Here is a 21,252-nt window from a genome sequence, read left to right on the forward strand (position 1 = left end):
GGAACGCGAGTTGATTCTGGTCAGGCGCACACCTTGTCACACGCAGTTTTCGTCAGATTGTTCCCAATACGTGTCTTTTTCGTTTAAGTGCAGGTTGGCTCCGTAGCACATACGAGTGCGTCTTCTTTTCCCGCACGGCCTGCCTCCCCCCCCTTCCTGCAGGCGACGCTAACCGTAAGGAGTAGATCATACTCTCAAAGACTGCTCGTTTCGCTGCATGAAAAATCATGAACATCGAGGAGCAGATTGCGGCAGCCATCGAAGCTGATGGCGTTGCATCCGATGGCGTGAAAGAGGTATTGCGTTCTCATTCACTCCTTTCCATCTGTGAAAGCATGCGAGAGCACTTGTGCACCCCAGAGAAGGTGCAGCCGGCAATGCGGTTGCTCGCATCTGTGGCTGCAGGTCGGGCTGACTTCAGCAAGGCCGAGGTTCGGCTTCTCTTTGCATTTTTTGCGGAGAAACTGGCACAGCACGAGTTCCAGACAACGACCCTGAGTTTGCTTGCGCTGCTCATTTCTGACATGATGGATCAATATGCGTGCGATGAGGAGCTATTCAACATTGTCGGCGCCCCCTTTACACAGCACGTGCGCGTTCAGCAGCTACCACTAAACACCCGCAAGCAGTGCTTTTGCATCATGTCCTTTCTCTTCACAGAGAATACTGTGGGTCTCTGCGATGGCAACACCCTAGCGGCGCTGCTTGAGCTCATCGATGGCGAGAGTGACCCTGAGCTCGTGTTGCTGACCTTTGACTTGCACATGGTGGCGGCAACGCGCTCCGCAAGAGAGGCCTTCGCCACTGTTGTTGACGACTACTTTGAGAGCGTTTCCAGCTATTTCCCTGTAGTGTTCGTGCAGCCGCCAGGCTGCAAGGTAACCAAGACAGATTTGCGTATGCGCCTGAAGCGGTGCCTCTGCCTCGCTGTCTACAAGGAACTCTGCATCCCGTTCATGCAGAGCAAGCTCGCCTCCCCGTCCACCACTGTCAAGGAGGACGTACTCGATGTGCTGCTCACTTGCTTTGACACGTACCACTCGCAGGATATGGTGCCGCATTACCGGTCGCTCGTGCTTCACATGAAGAGCGAAGTGATCAAGCTGTCCTCCTTTGCCGACCGTGCACCGAACGTGTCGTTGACGAGGTGCCTCCTCATGTGCTGTGAAGTTCTCGGTCGTGTTAGCAAGCAGTGCAATGTCAAAACTCAGCCGGAGGCGCTGGATATCTTTGGGCCCGTGGTGGAGGGTTTTTTGGCCTCACTTACCGCCGACCCGTTCATCTGCTCTGCCTATGCAACAATGGTGGTCCACATCCTCACCGGAGCGTGGGATTGCTGCCTCTTTATCTCCTCATACCTCTTCTCGATGCTCGCGATGTCCATCGAGGGGACGGAGCGCCCAACCAGCGCGTTTATTCTACTCGCCGCTCTTGCCAGCGGCATGCTCGACGGCTTGAATACGTTTCCGGGCGAAACCCACAGAGAGCAACTCCGCCGTAGCATCGAGAGAACCACGCCACTGGTTGTGGAGGCAATGACCGGCTACTCGAAGAGTTGGCGGACCGCTGGGGACGAGACCTGCAGTGACGACTTTGCTCTCATGTGCGGCTGTGAGTTCCTGGTTTCTGTACTGAAACTCTCTGCCGCTATAGAGCCTTGGATGCCGGCAGAGGTGTCGTCCGACGGTGTTGACACCCTTGTGTGGGTGGCACTTCATAACACTGCTGAGGTCTCCACAAAGGTGTGCAGACTTCTGCGCGAGTACGCTGCCGTGGATGCGATGCGGGTGCAGGAAGCACTGGCGCGCCTTCTTTGCAACCCATTAGCACCACCCGAGAAGGCGCTCGCTATTGTGTGTGAACTGGCGAGTACCTCGCTGACAGCGCTGCTCCTCGTATTTGACGATGGCTTCTTGTCAGCCAAGTACGAGTGGATGCGAAGAATGGCAGCGGAGCAGCGGGCGGCAGCCTTGCAAAAGGCACTGCAGCACCTCGGGTGCGCGCTAAAGGATGACGCCGCTGATCACATGATGACGGCGCTGGGCCGCAATGACGTGCCGCCTGAGTTCTTTGAGTGCGCATGTCTTGTGGCTGCTAATTTGAGCGTCGATACGTGTGGACAGCTGCTGTCCACAGTGGGATCTCTCTCCTTACTTGGAATTGCGGCGGTAGTGAGCAGTCGTACAGATGTGCACTGCATGCAGTACAACTGGGCAATCACGGCGGAACAGTTTGCTGGTCTCATCGCTGCAGACCACCAAGCGTGGCGCCGAGTAGGGATGGAGGGTGTTACGGGGATGCTTATCAACCAGGTTTTCCCAGAGGACACACCAGCATTGCTCACTCGCATGTTGACAAGGGGACACCTCAATGTGGCAGTTGCCATTCTGTGGGGCAAAATGTTAGCAGGCCGCGCCGGTAGTGACGAGGTGGTCTCTTCCTTCCTGTATGAGCACCTAGGGGCAGCGACCCCTGCCTCGTGTTGCGAGAGCGCAGCGGTGGAGGAGGCCTTCTCGTATGTACCGTTCTTGGCCGCTCGTACAGCTGAGCGCCCCTCCGTCTTGCAGTTGCTCTTGGGGTGTGACATGAGCCATTCGGTGCAGCCTAACCATGCGTTGTGTTTAGCTCTTCAGTGCCTCGTTGAGAAGGAGACAGAAGTGCGGGTACAAGCGTGTCTCGTAGACCTTCTGGAAGTAGTGCGCAAACTAACCAGCGGTAGCTCAAACAACGAGCATGCGCTGGCTCGCGCACTGCTGTGCAGCGTTGACACTAAGTGCAGCGACAGCGTTATTTTGGCTCGCTCTGTGTTATTCAACGAGTCAAGTGTACGAGCGCTGCTTGAGGGCACCAAAGATGAGGCGCTTACCGTGCGGTGCCGAAGCTTGCACCTTATCACGTCTCTCGCCCGTGGCGCCTCGTTGTTGATGGGGAATTGCTCACAAGAAGAGAAGACCGAGCTGGCACGCGCGCGTGACCACATCCTGCTTGCCACGAAGCAGTCTCTGGGCGATCACAAGCGAAGGGTTCGCCAGGCGTCGGCGGCGTGCCGGCACGAATGGTTCAAGGTGAAGTAAATTCAACCTCACCCCCGGCTGACGCTCAGATGAGACGTTTGGGTAGAGGTCGGGGGAGGGAGGGGAGCTCGGGAGGCGAACTGCTTGTCTTCCTCGCGTACACCACTCCGTGCAGTATTACTTCAATCTGTAATCGGGCCCTACAGACAGACATGGCTCTCGGTATTTCTCTCTACTTTTCTATCTGCGTGTGACGCACCATGAGAGAGCTGTCATGTGCTCTCCGTGTCAGCCCATTCCCTCGGCGGTGACTTGGAAAGTCTTGAGGACTGTCACTGAGTGCCGGATTCTCAGCCGTTACTGCCTCGGTTTATCAAACCAACGAATGTGGTAGTGGCTGTCATTGGTGCTCTTCGCGTTTCCATTGAAACGAAAAAAAAAAACGTTCTCAATTTCGCCGCCGTCCGAGATGCGATTTCGCTTGCGGGTGGTGTGTGTGAGGGGCTTCTCTACCGTTATCACCCACTGCTTCTCTACTAGTACTCTGTCACCTCTTCATGGTCGTGCGCAATGGCTGTACTTGCACAAACCCACACACGCACATACAGAGGTGCTTGTCAGCGAAGGGTTTCTGCAGACGCCACAACTTGTGAAGGCGTCTCTACGAGACTCAACCACTGCATCGAGGTCGTTCATTTCCCTTTTTTCCCCACGCGCAGTACAAATTCAGTCATATACACTGAGCGTCATTTTCACACACGGATAGGCACAGAGGCGCCACAGGGTTGTGGAGAAGACAGTATACGCGGCTAGAAACCCAGTCACTTCTAGGTGCGACCAGAACACCGGATCCGATGCGCGCGGTCGTTTTCAGCGATATCGCTTCTGCAGAGCTGAGCGAGCATATCAGAGTCATCGCCTCCAGGTCGTATGCCGAGGTAGTGTATGTGGATGTCTCTGAAGGTGCCGAGACAGACCTGAAAACGGCATGGCATACGCGCTACGGTGGGGCGTTGCACGCCCCGCCACCTGCTCGCGACGAGCTGGACGATATGAAGGGCACCTTTGTGTGCTATCTTACTGAGAAGAAGACCATTGAGGACGCCGATGTGGTGTACGCCGTTTTTATAGCGGAGGTGCTTACTCTCATCCTCACTCCCTCCGCAACCCTGACACCACTGATGCACGCGGCAGCAGACATCAGCGTGTCTTCCAGGAAAGCGGTAATCGAGTCTTTATTTTCAGTGGCGCCGTCACCATCCTCTGCAGATGTGATAGTTGTTGAGGGCGGTGATGGCGCCGGCAAGGAGACGCAGGCAGCGCTGCTGGTGCGACAAATTCACGCATCTGGCGGCGAGGTTCACGCGTTAGACTTTCCATACGAAAGAGGTCTGTACGGGGGACTTGTGCGGACGGTGCTTTCTGGCAAGAAAGGATCCATCAATGAACTTAATCCGCAGCTCTTCAGCTTCCTTTACTCCCTTAATCGCTTTGGCTGTGCTCGTCAGCTGCACTTTTGGCTGCGTCGAGGCAGCTCGGTGGTTCTAGACCGGTACTATACGGCGAACTTCGGGCATCAGGCCTCCAAGTTACCCCCAGAAGAGCGGGAGGCATTCATCAGCGACCTCGAGTTCATGGAGGTGGAGTTGTTCGGACTGCCCAGGGCGACATCGGTTCTGTACTTGGATCTACCGCCCGCCGCGGCCCTCGAGGCAATGAGGCGTGATGCGACTCGGAAGCAGCTTGACATTCACGAGACCGCCGGTGGCGACTACAAGAAAAGGGTTCGCCAAACATACATGTGGTGTTGCGAACACCTTCCAGGCTGGCATCACATCATGTGCTTCGGCGACGACGGGCGGCGTCTCACACGGGAGGAAGTGCATACTGCCATCACGCGTCATTTGCGGAGCGTCGGCTCACGTGTGTTTGGCGCGCAATCGTGAACTCTTCTGCACGCCCTGCTGGCCTCTGTAGGTTCTGCTTGCACCCCACAACCTCTCGCTCCGTCCGCACCTCCCTCGACGTGACGAATGGCAAACGCAGAGCCGCCTCTCTGCGCCTGTGCTCATTAAGGAAGTTGTGCCACGCTGTTGCTCGCTTCCCGCTTTCGCATGATGCTACGCGGGATTCGCGCATCTCTGCAGAGTCAAACAACACCTCATTTTACAATGATCGAACTGCGCACATCTCACTCACGCTGCATTGACTTCCCCGGTCAGGTGTCTCCCGCTGCCCCCTTCCTCCCTGTGCCCCTTGAAGACGACAAGCGGTGAGTTCTTCGTGCACGTGCGCATACTTATCCACGGACCCTTCTCGCTTGACACGCCTAATTCTGTCAAGAGTGTTAGGGTTCAGGAGAATGCGGAATGCCCGTGCTGCCACAGGGGCAATGGCAGCGTCCTGTTTCGCGGGACGTGTGGTCAAGCCATCCAGACACGTGCCCCTCCGTGTTATTAGTGGAAGAAAAATAGAGATAGCGAGTCCCCCAAGCAACAACGCCATCCTGAAACAGGCTCCATGATCCACTAGTACGAGCACTGTGCGCACGTGCTATCAACCGCAGCTGGCATGGTGTATCACAACCACGAAAAGCATCGAGAGGCCAGGAAGGCAAGAGGAATGACCGCGAAAGACGCGCATAGACGCACCCCAATCAGCCTCCCAATACATGCGGGTGCAATGTACGCCCTCTCCTATACCCGACAAAGCGGGTGATGAGTGAAAGGTGCCGGAAGCGCGACGAGAACACACCGCACCACGCCATTGGGTCCTCCAGCCGCCCATAATGTGGTGCGAAAACTTTTCACAGTGCACTCTGCGGTTTAAAGGAACTGAGGGCGAAGAACGGCACACGGGCCGAGGGCAGGGTCTCAGAGTGCTCTGACCTGAGGATGGCCGGCTTCCTCCTCGAGGCTATCTGGCATGCACCTAGACCACTTCCTGTCACCTGCACGGCAGACGTCAGCGCTTCCGCCCTCGAGCAGGACCCTGGGCGTGGTCCTCTGGGATCGAGGCATGCAGCCCATCCAGGCCCGTCTGCCGCCGATCGCGCAGCATGCATCCGAGGAAGGGATGAAAAGGATCACGACGGGTCTGTGAGATGTATGGCCCGATTCGACGGCAGGGCGTTCCGTCCTAGACAAGCAAGATTTGGCCGCAGTGCGGCAGAACTGGGAGAAGTGGGACTGTATGCATAGGCTTGTTTGTGGTGCAGTGACACTTAAAAGAAAGGGTGCTCTCGCATAGAGGACGTCACAAGCATCACCACACGACTTCGTTCTATTCAGTTTTTCCTTTCCCCCTCCAGCTGCTGAGTAGGGCACACAACACTCTTGGTGATGCACACGACTCCACGATGGCTTTTTTTTGAGGTGATGGGAGGAAGTTTCGACTCTATCTCCAGTGATGATGGTGCGCGCCTTCAGCTTTTACCTTACATGCAGGGTAAGGCGGAAATGTTGGTGTGGTGCGGAGAGAAGAAGTCTGAGTGCGATGTATTTTCTCTTCTCTTGGTATAACCTGACCCTGCCTCTTACTCTAACCTACTCTCTCTTCTTACTTCCTCTCTTCCTCCCCGAGGTCGACACCGCGGCGCCACATCCTGCCTCCTTCATCACTGCACCTAACGTCGCACCAAAAGGAGTAACATGGCTACCTCAAAGATCCACTCTCAGCGCAGCAAGAAGCTGCACCAGCTGTCTGCCAAGACAAGCAAGGTGAACCGCAACCGCAAGGCACCTCGTCTCTACATGAAGGGCACGCTGGCCGGCTACACACGCGGCCTCTACGGTCAGACCAAGCAGACTGCACTAGTACGCGTCGAAAACGTCAACACCCGCGAGGACGCCAAGTGGTACGTGGGCAAGCGCATCTGCTACGTCTACCACGGCAAAAAGGTCAAGCGGTGTGTACGCTGGAGCAAGGCGCCCGCACGTCGCAGCACAACCCGTGCGCTCTGGGGTCGCGTGACACGCCCGCATGGTAACGCCGGTATGGTGCGCGTGAAGTTCAACGGCGCATCTGTGCCGGCGTCCGCCATTGGTCGGCGTATCCGTGTGTACCTGTACCCAAGCCAGATCTAAAGTGGTGGCCACTCCGTGATTTTATTGCTTTTATTCCTTTATTTCTGTGTACTCCCTCTTCAAGCAGTAAAAAGAAAGTTGGCAGAATCGCTGTGAGCTTGTCGGGCACCGGCGCATGTTATGGCGGCTTTCAGCTCTCGCTTTCCCACGTACCTGCGGAAGAAAAGGAGGTCACCCCGCAGACATGCTAGTGATCGCCATCAACTGTGTTCAGTGAGGGCGCTAGCAAGTTTCATTGAAACCACAGGCACCTCCTAGACACGTTGCATCCTTTCGACAAGAAACTCTCTCTCTCTCTCTCTTGCTTCCTGCGACTCATTCTCTGTTACTTATTTCAATTGCTTGCTTTTTCTCACGCGATCGCCCTCCCCCCTCTTCCTGGGGATGGTAAAAGCGCAGCACAAACATACGGCACGCGAACTTATCCTCCGTACGGCAGTTATCGTTGAAGGAGTGAGGGTCTTGCCCATACCTACGACTCTCTTACGCGTTGTGGGGCGTCGCGCAGAAAGGTTGTTGCACGGGGGAATTCAACCAGGTGGCAGAGCCGTTCCACCTTTGTAGACGACGGTGTGAGGGCGATGTCAAAGGAGTGTGACTTCTTCTCGGACTCATATGGCTGCATCGTAACCAAGTCTATTGGGTATCAGGCCCCTTTCCCTCTCGTGCGGCTAAGCAACGGCCAATCGACAAGGACCCCTGACGGAGCATATGTGCAGGGGTCATGCTTCGTTTCGTTTGGTGCTGACCAGACAACTTCACGGGGTCGTCTTCTCACCTTGGATGTGTCGGTACGTTCTTCGAGCGTTTCTTTTCTGCAGCTGCTCTCCAGTTCGTGCCCGCCGTTGGTTCTCGATCCAGACGTCGACTACGTCTCGAAGATCGAGGCAATAGAGACAGCCTTCGCAGTAGTGACTCGTGGCAGAGGAAATCGGTGGAGCACGTCTGTGTATGTACAAGGGGACGGCGAGCAAGTTACGGCGTGCCCTCGACGGGCGCACTTTCGCCGCACTTCCGCCGTGTCTCTCCTTGGCTCCGCCGTGTGGCTAGTGGAGGCGGCGAAGTACGACCCTGGCACTCACGCGGTACACCGATATTCACTTGCGACGGCCCTCGCAGGTGGGGTGTCTGAGTCAACGCTTGTGAGCGGTGACCTAGGTCGCCCGCTTGACGTCATAGCCTTCTCCGAGGACAGTGCCCTTGTTCTAAGCACCAAGGGCGTTGCGTTGACTGATCGACGACAGCGCGCCTCTGACATCCTCTTCTTTTCTGCTTTGTTGAATGGTGGTGTGACAGGCGACAGACAGCTGCTAACCTTTGATGAAGACTACACACTGCGTGCCTACGACCTACGTGATGTATCAGCTCCCCTGTGCGAGGCAACATCGGCATCCTATCTGCGCATCAAATCAGCGATTGGCACACGGGCATCACTTTTGGTGGCGTCTGATATGACTGGCGTTTTTGACGTGTTGCACATGACCACCATAGCAGCCTTGCAACACTCTGGCGACACGGTACTGGATGCGGCTGTCCTTCCTAGCCGACACAACGGGGTCCGCGTATGCACGAGCACCGGAAGTGGGATGGTATACGATTGGACGGTAGTATAACTCAGGTCTGCTTATAGTGTCACTGTTTTTCTTCTCGTCCTCAAGGAAAATTGGCATACACTTCTGCTTGAGCTTTCTCCTGCGTACTCTCAGCAGTAGTACCCAATGGTGACAAGTCAGCTTCGATCCTGTACGCGTATCTTTGTGAACTCTTTCGTTCTCTCTGTTCCTTTTCCTCATCCCTCCATGCAGTGGGCTGCATGTCCCCGTAATCGCCGTCGAGAGGGAGGTGGCGAGACGCCTGCACACGCACATCCCACAGAAACTCACACCGCACTGCGGGTGGTGTGCCAAAACTGAAAACATCCTGCACCGCACCCACAGCACATCCTCGACACGTGCACTTTGTAATCGACATGTTGTAGCCATTTTTTCTGTTTGCTTGTTTGCTTCATCCTCACATTCCCTTGCCCTGATGGCTGAGCAACGCCCCAGTGCATGATTTCAGGGCCCAGTACCCTCAGCCTGTGTAGGGAAGCGAGGCAACCCCCCTCCATCCCTGCCGATGTCGAGCCACCTCTTCGGGTGCTAACAGGGCCACGAACCTACGATGTGCGGAGGTCAGAGCGATGTATCGCTGCAGATGCCGGCGGCCCGGTCCTAGATGGCGTTGCATCGGAGCGACCTGCGACAGCGGGCACGCTTGTGTCATCCACATGATGGGTAGAGTGCCAGCGTGACTGGAACGCAGCTCACCCAGCCCTCGCGGCCTAGTCGCGGGGAGTGCCTGCGCCACCCCTAAGCGTGCGCCAGGTGGAGGCTGGCATGATCGGAACGGCTGTGAGGAGAACTGCGCAGCTGGAAAGGGTAGAGTTTGAGGCTGGGGCCGTGCTCTGCTGACTGGGTCGGCACATTGCTGTAGCGCGTGTGTCTAGCGCTGCTTCGCACCGCGCGATAGGACCGCGACAGGGTCGTGGGGTAGAGTGGGGATGCAGTCATGTTGTATAACAGAATGGACATGTTGGAAAGAGAAATGCCTGCTTACCACTACAGTGGAGGATGCAGCGTAAACGGAGAGACGATCAAGCAAAGAAAGATGGAGAGTAGAAAGCGAGTGCCGTGTGCGTGTGCATATCGTTTTCCTCCTCTGCCTTAACGTCGTACCACCGTCTTCTGCTCTGCTTCTTTGAAGATGTACCGTCCCCACCATGTTCCCGCCCAGAGCCACACCTCTCGGCCGCTTACCTGCGTCGCTGCGTCGGTTATCCCGCTTCAAAACAGTCGAAAAGGTGAAAGTAAGCAAAAACTAAACGACTGTCTCACGCGTGTGCATGTTCGTGCGCCCTAGCTGAGGTGCATGTCAACGGCTACTCGAGCGCATTCGACTGCAATAATGTGCCATAGCGACTCTTCTCCTCTCACAAGCGTCAAGCACATCCTTCCTCCCCTTGCCCCTTTCCCACTCTCCTATCGACTTCCTTGAACAACGATGTGTTCCGACGCACTTGATCGTGTGCATGCACACAGACGCATGTACATACGGACCCATACTCTCCTCGAAGCCCACGCAACTGTACATCTGCATCTCATCGAAGAGGCCTCAGCAGAAGAGTTGTGTTTGCGTGCCGTTTTGGGTATTCGATGACCATTACTTTATCTGATATTTTGTGATCTGTGTGCATGTGCTCACCACCATCTCTCACGGTACGTCTCGCTCTCCCCACAAACGGTTGCATTGTCCAGCTTATAAGCTTGAGAAAGATGATCCACCTGGGCAACTGCTACATCCCGTGGTTGGTGTTCACGCTCGCGGAGCTGCGCGCTGTCCTTTGTCAAATCGCCTTCCTTGTCGCAGGGAGCGCCATACTGGATCCACTTTGCCGCCGCGGCGTTGCTGGGGGCGCCTTGTTGGCCTGCTATACCGTTGTTATGTTCTTCTTCCAGCGGCGCCTCGCCTCCGGCTTTTCGGTGCGCTTCTCTTCCCTGCGCGCGTGGCGGTCGTCGCCGAAGAACTTCAGAAAGACGTCGGCGTTCCTAAAGGCGCTGAAGGCAAAGAAAACATCCGCCGCCAGTGTCTCCGTGGCAGGCTTCGGCGCACACCCGGTTGCCGTGATAACGGGAGGAGAACGTGGAATCGGCGAAGAGGTTGTGGACCAGCTTCTGCGCGAGGGCTTGGACGTCATTCTCTGTTGTCCATTCGAGGCGGCAGCGCTGCGCACCATCGCGAAGCTGGAGGCTCGCACCCCAAACTCGTTGCTACGCTTTCTTAAGCTGAACCTCAACGATGAGGAATGTGTGCGCCAGAGCGCCGCGGCAGTGCTGGAAATGACGCCACGGATCGATGTGCTCATCAATAACGCCGGATTGGCCAACCCGCTGTCGTACAAGATGAACAAGCGTGGTTACGAAGTGGTGCTGTCGATCAACTTCCTCGGCCACGCTCTCTTCACGGAACTCCTACTGGAGCGGGTGATGGCCAGTGCCCCCTCTCGCATTGTTAACGTAGCATCGCTCATGCACCTCAACGCGTGTATGCCAGGCTCATGCAAGACCGCGCTCGACGCCATGACCGCCAACTGCGATCCTGCGTCACCCCATCACACGCACAACTACAGCCTTTCCAAGTTGCTTCTTGTGTGCTACACTCGCGATTTGGCGAGGCGTCTCCGCGGGACGGACACCGTTGCGGCAGTGGTACACCCGGGTGTGGTGCTCACGGACATCTACGCGTTTGCCGCCGTCTTTATGAAAGTTTTTTTGCGAACGGTGTTCAAGTTTCCAGGTGAGGGCGCCGAGGTGGTGCTCTACTGCACCTTGGCGGACGGCATTCGCAGCGGCTCGTTCTACGCGGACTGCACTGAGTACGACGGTCTGCTCTCTCCGCTCGCTCTCGATGATGCGCACAACGAGCGCCTCCGACGCGTCTTGCTGCGCTACTTCGCACTGGACACCTCAAAACCGACAGGCAAGTTGCTGCCAGAGGTCGTGGAGTCAATGCTGTGATGCAGCGGCGCACAAGCCTCCGCGTCTCATTGACTGGCGGCGGCGGTATGCACATTGGAGGCGCTTGATATGTACCTCCGCATGCGCCCACCTGCCCCCACCACAGTCACTGTAGATCGGTATAAAGGGGCGGGAGTAGGAAAGCGCTCCCCCCAAAAAAAAAAATGCTTATCGTGACCCCTTTGTCGACCAGGTCTGTGACCAAGCGAGGGCGACCCGGGGATTGCGATAATAAACGCAATACTATTTTGGTTTTCTTCTGACTTCTTTTCTTTGCCCTAATCGTTTTATTCATTCTCTGCGTGGTGCCTGTATACATGCCCACACCCATTACCCACCACTATGCTTTACGCTATTCTGGTGCACCCTTTTGTTTTTCTGTTAGAGACCTCCAATCGGCACCCTTCTATAGGGCGCTGTTCTTACTTTCATTCGAAGCTCTGTGCGCATTTGCCCCCGTGTCTTCCCTCTCTCTCCTTGGTCATGTGGTGACCTGATGGTCTTATGAGGTCGTCCTATTTGGCGATACACGCGGTTGACATGCGGTTTTCTCTCTGTGCACAGGATGGAAGCAGTGACGAGGCTGATCGGTATAGTCTGAGAAGGGACGTGCGACTCGCACGACCACTGGCGCACCTTGCTGTCGTCCTCTTCTGCAAACTCACCGAATATGCCAATCGACACCGACGATCCAACAATGATGGATACTGGAAAAGAACACACACATAGGCAGGCCTATACGTACATGCGAAGTCATTCACCGATGCACAGTGTGGTAAACGTGTCGTTGACGTGCAGCGCTGCATGCCTTCTCTGGCGACAAACGCACGGTAGGGAACTTGAGCTGTCAAGCGCTTTACTCGACATCGAGTTGATACGCCGCCGCCGCCTCCCTCCGCTTGATGCATCCCTTCTGTCACGACATCATGTGTGCACGTGTCTGTCCACTCCGCAGCTGTGCGGACACTCTTCTTTTGTGCGTAACTTTTCTCTCTGCCCCCTCTCCCAACCACCAACTTGTTTGACTGTGCGCCTTCAACGGGGGAATGGACATGTCATGGCGGTGCTGTGCTCATTATTTTGTGATTGCCCACACTCGGTGCTGCATAGGCACCCCTCATGCGGAACTCAAGTCGTTTGATCACTGACACACACACACGCACACTACTCTGGCCCAAGCCTTTCCATAGCCGCCTCTTCGTTTTCTTCTCCCCTAAGCGATGTCTCACGCCGTTGATTATCTCGTAGCAGAGTACCTCGCTGAGGAGCACCCGAGCGTGGCGAGAGCGCTGCGGAAGGACGCGCCGTCCCGCTTCCCGTTCGGCAAGAAGAACCTGCAGGAGGTCGTGATGGCGTATTGCGTGCAAAAGACTAGCCCTGCAGCGGTGGACAACAGCACCAGCTACGACTATGGTGATGGGGCCCACCACCCACCGCAGAAGGCTGCAAACACGTTGTCACCAACGCCAATTCCGAAGCCAGCCGTGGAAAAGGCGCAGGTTGCCAACAGTAACCACGATGACGAGTCAGTGAAGAAGCCATCGGCCAAGAAGACGTCGCCGAAGGTCGCTCCAAATAAGGCGGCCGTAGACACCGATAGCTCCGACGACACCGAGCACGTTCCAAAGAACTCGGCGTCTGGCAAGAAACCAGCACCTCACGCAACGGAAGCGCCAGCGCGGAAGGCGGCGAGGATGGAGTCAGAAGACGCAGCACAACGCACACCTCATCACCTCAACGAGAATGGCACCTTCCGCCGCTTCCAGCGCATCGACCCAACCAAGGTGACGTTCCACGCCGATGCCTTGCGCGACAACCGCCCAGGTGAGGAACACCTTGTGCTGCGTCAGAATCAGGAGATGATGCGCACCAAGGGTAAGGGCTTCAATAAACTAAAGCAGAAAAACAAGGGAAAGTTTTATGGCGCTGGCGTTGACTTCAGTGTGCGCGCCTATCAGTTCCCCGACAGTGACGACGAGTAGGTGATTGTGTCCACGTGGTCTTAGGTGCCCAACGAAGACGCAGGCAATAAAGGAAAGGGCCACGAGTGAGAGAAAGAGAAGGGCAGGGTGTGATGCAGCTGCTGCGCCTATAGCGACATCCCTTACGTTTGCTACTGTGATACCGCTCTCTTGCATTCCATTCACAGCTTGGAAGCCTCGACAAAGCGAGTGCGTATGTGCACGTGCCTGGCTCTCGGTCGCTCGCTATCAATTGTGTTCACCTGCGAAAGGGTGGACTCGTTATGTTCCCCCCCCCCTCCCCCCATGCCCCGCCTCTTTCATCATCGCCCCACAACTGCATGTGCTGTTTGAGTGGAGCCCTTTCACGTCTTCCCAGTCTTTTCCCCCGATTAACATTCTCTCAACGCCGATATGCGTCACTGTGTGGGAGGCGAAGAACCGAAGGAAAGAAAGCGCCACTAAGCGCTATTACTGATGGCGCTGCCGCTGATGGTACAGTTGAAAGACAGGGCTGGTGTGGCAGCTCTGCGCATGCGCTCACGTGTGTGTGTGCGTGTGTGTATCGGACGACTGAATGAACCTGTCTGGATCGACGCGTTTCCCTCTTGTCTGTTGGCAAAGAGTGGAGACGTGTGGCATGCATGTCTGCACCTCTCCTTGATGGGTTCCTGTTGCATTGCGGGCTTGATCATCAAGCATCGCCTCTCTAGTGTGTGTGTGCGGGTTTGCGGCTATCTTCGTGATGCGCCACGGCCACACGCAGCCATAAGGCACGTTGTGTGTCGCAGCAAAGTACTGCCACTCTTATTTTCTTCTACTCTACATTTCCTCATGAACGTTTTTTATTTTCCATTTTACTTGGCTTCCCCACCTCCGCTCCCTCTCACAACTTGTCTTCATGTGCCGCTCCCTGCCGCTAGGCAGCCGCACAAACGCTGACGTGCACGTCCTGCTCTTCTTTTGCTTCTCACCCATTGTAACCTCTGCCCAATCCGCCCCGCCTATGCCACCGTGACTGCTGCAGCCAGGCAGTTGCTCTTTTCCCTTTTCCACACACAACCGTCCTACAGCGTATGCGTGTGATCCGTCATCGGTGGCCCACGCATACGCGCGTACACACGCATACCGAGTCGGGAGATGGAGGGAGCCGAGACAGGTGACAAAATAGCGCCGGCGACAGCAGCACCTCTGCTTCTGCCCAACCGCGCGCCAAAAGGTGTGCGGGTACGGAAGACTGCGACACTCAAAGGCCACAAGGATCGTGTCTGGTGCGTGCGCTGGTGCCCCACGGCCCCTGTGCTCGCTTCCTGCTCAGGTGACACTACCGTCAAATTTTGGGGCCGCGGCCGGTCCGCGGAGAGCGACGATGAGGTGTGGACATGCCTCGGTTCCCTGGAGGGGGAACATAGCCGTACCATTCGCCACATCAGCTGGAGCCCCAGTGGTGAGTACATCTCGTGTGCTTCTTTTGACCACACGGCTAGTGTGTGGCGGCGCAACGGTAACGACGTCGAGTACGGCTTCGAGATCGAGGGCGTTCTGGATGGGCACGAGAGTGAAGTGAAGTGTGTCGAGTGGGCGACCGACAGCATGCTTGTCACGAGCTCGCGTGATCACACGGCGTGGATTTGGGAGCGCGTGGGTGAGGGCGAGTACGAATGTGGTGGTGTCTTGACAGGGCACATACAGGACGTTAAGCACTGCCAGTTTGTGCTTCCACACAACGATGGCGACACGCCACTTGTCGTGACGTGCGGATACGATGATACAATCAAGGTGTGGTTGGAAGGGCACCACCAGGATGACTGGCAGTGTGTCCAGACGATAACGGCGCACGAGGCCACCGTCTGGGCCACAGCCCTCCAGAAACTCGAGGTGCCAATGGAACTGGTCAGGGCATCGCACGCCAATCATGCGCTCTTGCCCCAGCCCTTGCTCTGCAGCTGCTCAGACGACCTAGTCATTATTTTCTGGAAGCGCAACGCTGAGGGCAAGTTTGTTGAAGCCGCTCGCACCTCTGGCTTTGCAGAGCGCTCTTTATTCGATGTGGATTGGGCACCGCACAACTCACCAGTGGTAGCGTGTGCCAGCGGTGACAACAGCTTCTCGCTGCTGGGCGTTTACGAAGATGAAACTGGCGTGCACGCCTGCACACTGGCGCATGTCGCAGATGCGCACTTGGCCGACGTCAACAGCGTCAGTTTCGCTTCACAAGGGACCCTGACGGCGTGCAACGCGGAGGGTGAAAAGACAGGCGTACTATTGGCCACTGCTGGTGATGACAACGTGATCCACATGTGGACCGTGTCTGCGGAGATAGAGTGAGTTAACCGAAGCTAAGAAGTGAAAGTAGTATGGAAAAAGACAATCGAGAGGGGGAGAGTGATGGAAGAAAAGAGCAGTATGTTGTGGATGCATACTACTGCCGCTCTGCATCTTCCCGCTGCCGCAGCATCTCCTCCACGTGGTATGCGAGTAGAATATGACGTGGATGTGCTGCCTTGGTGTGCATTGTAAAGTACTCCTCTGCTATGTCTCTTCGCCCACCTCATCATCCTCACCCATGACAGCCGTCCACTTTCTTTTTATCCTCCACTACGCCGTACAAAGAAAAGCACCCCTTGTCCTTTCCCGCAACCACCTTCAACGCGGTCTTTTGCCTCTCCTTTTGAGGCCTCGCCTCGATACACATTTTCGCTGTTTCTGTCTGTCGGTCGATCATCGTTCCGTGAATCAGCTTTGGTGATCATCGCCTACTCCCGAAGCAACCCCTCTTTTTCCTCTAGCCTCCTTTTCCTCCATCAACAGGTCATCGTCTCCTGTCCCCTCACCACACGCAGTCCGCACTCTTCCACCTTGCTGCAGTTGCACACACACGTATGCAATCACGTACAAGGAGCCAATCTTCCCGCCTTGCCATCGTCGCCGCGTGAATCACCGTACCTCTCCCCTCTTCTATACATATTGATTACCTTTCTTTTTAGCTTCATAGACACCCGCCTGCTTTCTTTTGATCATCACTTCATCTTCCACCTCCCTTCCCTCACCCCTCTCTCCTTCCTCCTGCCGGCGCCCCCTCTCTCCTCTGTCCATCTCTCCGTATCCGCTCTCTACCTCGGAATCTTACACTACCTTTCACACGCAGGCACCACACACCGACACGCACACACGCACGCATCCTTCAAGCTGCACACAAATTCACTCCCCCACCCCTATAGATAGCTGTATGAGAGTACCCTCCTGTCTCTCCCTCTCTCTCCCAATCTAGCTCTACCCCATTGCACTGCAATCGTGCGTATCTGCACGTAGAAGTACGCACAAAAAGCGTCGTTGTTCCCCCTCAATACACGTAAAAATAGAGCACTTTCACTTACTGACTGCGACCTTTCTTGTTTCCCCAGCGAACGGATTCGTGTGTCTCAGCGCCATCCAGCACAGGACCCTCCCCCCGCCCCGCCCCATACACACAGACGCCCACACGAAAGCGCATTGATCGAGAATGTTCCAGACATATCCGCTTGCGGACTGCACCCGCGACACTATCCAGGCCATGAACCAGTTGCATGACCTTTCGCATGGTGGGTCGGCGATGAAGTCCGCCAAGATAAAGCGACACAACCCGTATGCCAGCAAGCTGCTTGCCCCGGAGGACTCTGTCGAGTACAATAGCATGTTCAACTCTCCACTTTCCTCCCGCCAGTCCCCGCTGAACTGGGAGGCTCGGGCCTTTGACCCGTCGATTATGTACAGCGGCATCAGCACGCCGTACCTCACACAGTCGCTCGCCAGTCTGCCGATGGAGCTGCATGTGCGCCGATCGCTCTTCGGCGACAGCACAGCTGCTCTCCCGGGCAACTCCCCCTCAGGTGCGTCTACGGAGCTTGGCGACAGTCGCGCGCAGGTCACCATTGCGCCGGTGGCGCAATCATCTGTGGCGGCGCCGACGAAAAAGACACCGGGAAAGGTGTACGTTGGTGGCTGCCCCCTTGTTGTACCACAGCATGACAACGAGGTGACGGTGCAGCTGCGCCACAGTGAGGCTACCTTCGTCATCCCCGACATCTACAGTCTCATGGCGTTGGAGGAGGAGACGCGAGACATGGTGGGGATGCCGGTCATCGTCGAGGGTGACCGAGGCGAGGATTTCGGCGTGATTAGCGGCATGGCCAAGGCAGAGGCCGCAACGGGAACAGCCGCGCCATCACCCAAGACGGAGGAAGATGCGGCGGCAAAGGTGTCACCAAGTTGCTCCGCAAAGCCATTACTCAAAGTGCTGCGTGTCGCCTCCTCACTCGAGGTGCAGAATAGAGAGGCACTCCTGCAGCGTGAGGCGGAGGCACTCGAATACTGCCAGGCCTGCCTGCAGGAGGTGCAGCTGTCAGTACCTATCACCATTGAGGGTGTCGTCTTCCAGTTCGACCGCAAGAAGCTCACTGTTCGCTACACGAGCAACGCCTATGTGGACTTCAATGATCTGACCCGTATGCTGCACAAGAAGTACAACTGCCGCATCTGGATGGACCAACTGAACCGCGATACGGTCAACACCGAGAAGCGCAGCCGCCGCGGCGAGCAAAGTGGGAAGAAGGGCAACCAGCATCACAGGGGAGCACCGAAGCGCCGTGAGTAGCAGTGAACAAAGAGGTAATGCCGATGAAAAGAGAGAAGGGTGAGGGGAGTGAGACAGTGGTGGCGCATGTGTGAAGCAGCACAGTATGTGCTCGCGCACCCAACTGTGGCTCTCTTTCTCTCTGCGTGTCTCAACTGCGACGTTGTGGTACTTTTGTCTCTACGCGCAGTCTTCCTCCTGCTACCCCCCCCCCCTCTCCCCATCATGCCGCCTCTGACTGCGGCGCTGCGCATGTGCTAAGTTGAGTGTGCTTCTTTGATCCGTCGAGACTAATCGACGCCAACCACTGCTTCTTTCCATACCTTATCGCTATCGTTATTATCATCAGCTTCACGTGTGCCAATGACGCTGGGCGTGTTTTGCTTGCTCGGTGTCATATTGTGCCTCTCTTCGCTTTCGGTATTATGTCGCTCTCCTCTCTCTTTTTCCACCTCTATACACCCCTGATTACCCCTTCCGCTCTTGCTTCCTCTTTTCTCTCTTCTTGCTTCATACGCGGAGTGCTCTGTTCTTTGCTACTGTAGTAAGTCGTGCTTTCTTCTTACCTTTGGCATTAGATCTGTTTCACTCCCCCCCCCCTTGCGGATAGGTGTAAGACGCTTGCTTGTCCGCGTACGTATTTCTGTACGTGTGTGTTGTTGCTGACGGCGGTTTCTTCTGCGAGATTTCTCCTGCCCTCTTTCTTCGCTCGTATAACGCGGCAAGGAGGGGCGCAGAAAGGCATACCTGTAGCTTCTCCTTCTCCCTCCACCTTGGTCTTGGGGTTTTCTATCTGCTTCGTGCATGTGTGTGTCCGCGCGCATCTCCCCTCTTTACTGCTCTCACCCGTCCTTTTCTTCTGTGAGATTTCATCTTTTCCTTTCGGGAAATACACACAGGCAATCACCGAAGTCAGCACGTCTCGCTCTTGCCACTTTTTAATGCTGCGCGTCTGTGCGTGTCGAGTCTGCTGGCGAGAGTGGCATAATCGGAAAAAAGGGGGGAACGTCTGTACACATACCCACGCAAACGGCTCGCCCCCTGTCTGTGAGTCTCACTTCAAATACCCCACATTGCATGCTCGCACCCACACTCACATCCCTTTTCCTCTACCTTTTTCGTTATGTTGCTTTCTGCTTTCTCCTTCTTTGCTTCTCCTCGCGTGTACCTGCGGGCGTGTGCGAACGCCTTGAATGCTGTAGTTGTCTGCGTGGCGCTCATAGATCTGTGACTTTCTGCCCCCGTCCCGCTATTACCACTCATCATAGTCACTCCTATTTTATTTATTTTCTTGCGGCGTTGCGTGTTACCGCCTTTCCTTGGCCCCCTTCCCCTCTTCTGCACTGTGCGTGTGTGTGTGTGTGTGTGTGTGTGTGTCGCTACCTACGTGACCTTCGCTCAGGTTGGTCGGAATGTCACGCCAGGTTTCCTGCCTCCCCCCCCTCCCCCATGCCACAGTCTGTTGCTTTCATTTTGGTTCCGTGTTTAGTGTCAGCCGTGCCGCTGATGTTGCGCGGCACTACCGAGGCCCCTCTAGCCGTTGCTGAGGTGAGGTCCCTCTTCACGCTAGGCCCCTCCCTCCAAACGTACATGAGGGCAGACACTCAATCGCGCTTCTGTTTTTTCTTCTTGTATGCATCTCTCTCGCTCAGGCACAGACGCGTACACGCACCATTCATAGAACAACGTCGATTACGTTTTGTGTGCTATTCCTATTTTGCCTTTGTTTGCCCTCTGAGCTCAACTTCCCCGTGCGCTTTTCTTTCTTTTGTTGGAGGGAGGGCCTTTTTTTTACCCACCTACGTTACCCTCCCCTGGTCGCGATTAAGAACGACCTCATAATACGTCCCTTCACCAGTTCGAGCTGTCTCTGTCTGTCCGTGTTGACCTACCTGTGAAGGCATTTTTTCCCTTGTTGTTTTCTGTCTTTGCTCTTCATCTCTCTCCCTCACTCACTGATGGTGGTTTGTGTGTGACTGTGCGTGTGTGTCTGTGTGTTGTTGTTGTTGCTTTCTTGGGACTTTCGTTTTATTATAATTTTTAGCTGCGTTTCTCTCCCTGTGTTTGAGCACGCGTGCATGGGGCTGGGTGTGGATGTGCATTGCACAGCGATAAGGAGATGCGCAGAGAAACGGGGGGGGGCGTTAACACTCGCCTGCTGTTTCTCGTTACACTCTTTTCTATGGGTATCTTGTATAGCATATGGTGGCGCTCTCATTAGATGTAGAGGTGCAGGCAGCTTTCTACTGAGACAGGTACCATCACCACCACCCCCTCCCCACCCAGACACAGGGTCACGCCAAGCTCACGTCTCTCCCTGCAGAGACACAGTCACCGATGCCCAAACGTGGGCTGCGCCATGTAAACTATGTTTTCTCTCTTTTTTTTTCATTCTAGGGATGTCGCCTATACTCCTTGAGAGTCATAATCAGGATCATCATGCACGGTAAACGAACGGGGTGCATGCCTAAGGAAGAATGGCTACTGACCCTTTGCGAGTTGTTTCTCGATTTGCTCTCCTTCACTGCAACGTACTCTTTCTATATTCCCTACTAGTCGGTAAAGTATGCATCCATCTTCTACGCCTGCGAGGTTTGCTTCATGCACGTGCGTTTCCGTCTGTATACGCGTGTTCGCTTCACGCCCTGTGCGTAAGGCGGGGTGAGTTGGAGCAAGTGACTCTGCCTAAAGTCTGCTGCACTGCTTGGGCGAAGGAAATGGTGTTCTTACATACACCCAGTCACCTCGTTCTTTCCTCCTCTACTCCCTCCCTGGCGTGAAGGTCGAACTGGTCCGACAAACTCTGCGAAGAAGCTCAACGGTGGAAGGCTCGCAGCCCAGCAGACACGAGACGCAGAAAAGTGCAAAACGAGCATCACTTCTGTGCCATTGTCTGTTTTTCTTTCTTCCTTGCGTCTGTGTGCCCGTGTCGGGCTCAAACTGCTCCGCAGGAGAGACCCACGCATGCCGGTGCACGATTTCTTCTTATACACGACAATGCGTGCGTGTATGTGTATGTGTGTG

At 55.6% G+C, this 21,252-nt stretch overlaps 8 protein-coding genes across 8 annotated transcripts; all 8 read left to right on the top strand.

Annotated features, from left to right (window-relative positions):
• Window positions 1–227: 227 nt before the first annotated feature.
• LBRM_10_0050 (conserved hypothetical protein) lies at window positions 228–3,074 on the top strand (the record flags this gene model as incomplete). The annotated part of the gene is made up of 1 exon (XM_001562727.1): window positions 228–3,074. The coding sequence occupies one exon, from the start codon at window positions 228–230 to the stop codon at window positions 3,072–3,074; it is 2,847 nt and encodes a 948-aa protein (XP_001562777.1).
• A 794-nt stretch (window positions 3,075–3,868) lies between these two features.
• On the top strand, window positions 3,869–4,960 carry LBRM_10_0060 (thymidylate kinase-like protein; the record flags this gene model as incomplete). Its single annotated transcript, XM_001562728.1, has 1 exon — window positions 3,869–4,960. One exon carries the CDS (start codon window positions 3,869–3,871, stop codon window positions 4,958–4,960), a length of 1,092 nt encoding a protein of 363 aa, XP_001562778.1.
• Window positions 4,961–6,664: 1,704 nt separating this feature from the next.
• LBRM_10_0070 (putative ribosomal protein l35a) lies at window positions 6,665–7,099 on the top strand (the record flags this gene model as incomplete). The annotated part of the gene is made up of 1 exon (XM_001562729.1): window positions 6,665–7,099. The coding sequence occupies one exon, from the start codon at window positions 6,665–6,667 to the stop codon at window positions 7,097–7,099; it is 435 nt and encodes a 144-aa protein (XP_001562779.1).
• Window positions 7,100–7,680: 581 nt separating this feature from the next.
• LBRM_10_0080 (hypothetical protein, unknown function) lies at window positions 7,681–8,712 on the top strand (the record flags this gene model as incomplete). The annotated part of the gene is made up of 1 exon (XM_001562730.1): window positions 7,681–8,712. The coding sequence occupies one exon, from the start codon at window positions 7,681–7,683 to the stop codon at window positions 8,710–8,712; it is 1,032 nt and encodes a 343-aa protein (XP_001562780.1).
• Window positions 8,713–10,332: 1,620 nt separating this feature from the next.
• LBRM_10_0090 (dehydrogenase-like protein) lies at window positions 10,333–11,655 on the top strand (the record flags this gene model as incomplete). Its single annotated transcript, XM_001562731.1, has 1 exon — window positions 10,333–11,655. One exon carries the CDS (start codon window positions 10,333–10,335, stop codon window positions 11,653–11,655), a length of 1,323 nt encoding a protein of 440 aa, XP_001562781.1.
• A 1,220-nt stretch (window positions 11,656–12,875) lies between these two features.
• Window positions 12,876–13,637, top strand: LBRM_10_0100 (conserved hypothetical protein; the record flags this gene model as incomplete). Its single annotated transcript, XM_001562732.1, has 1 exon — window positions 12,876–13,637. The coding sequence occupies one exon, from the start codon at window positions 12,876–12,878 to the stop codon at window positions 13,635–13,637; it is 762 nt and encodes a 253-aa protein (XP_001562782.1).
• Window positions 13,638–14,756: 1,119 nt separating this feature from the next.
• On the top strand, window positions 14,757–15,944 carry LBRM_10_0110 (conserved hypothetical protein; the record flags this gene model as incomplete). Its single annotated transcript, XM_001562733.2, has 1 exon — window positions 14,757–15,944. The coding sequence occupies one exon, from the start codon at window positions 14,757–14,759 to the stop codon at window positions 15,942–15,944; it is 1,188 nt and encodes a 395-aa protein (XP_001562783.2).
• Window positions 15,945–17,118: 1,174 nt separating this feature from the next.
• LBRM_10_0120 (conserved hypothetical protein) lies at window positions 17,119–18,249 on the top strand (the record flags this gene model as incomplete). Its single annotated transcript, XM_003722910.1, has 1 exon — window positions 17,119–18,249. One exon carries the CDS (start codon window positions 17,119–17,121, stop codon window positions 18,247–18,249), a length of 1,131 nt encoding a protein of 376 aa, XP_003722958.1.
• Between the last annotated feature and the right edge of the window lie 3,003 nt (window positions 18,250–21,252).

This window comes from Leishmania braziliensis, chromosome 10 (assembly GCF_000002845.2).
Source record: "Leishmania braziliensis MHOM/BR/75/M2904 complete genome, chromosome 10".
NCBI classification, from domain to species: Eukaryota; Euglenozoa; class Kinetoplastea; order Trypanosomatida; family Trypanosomatidae; genus Leishmania; species Leishmania braziliensis.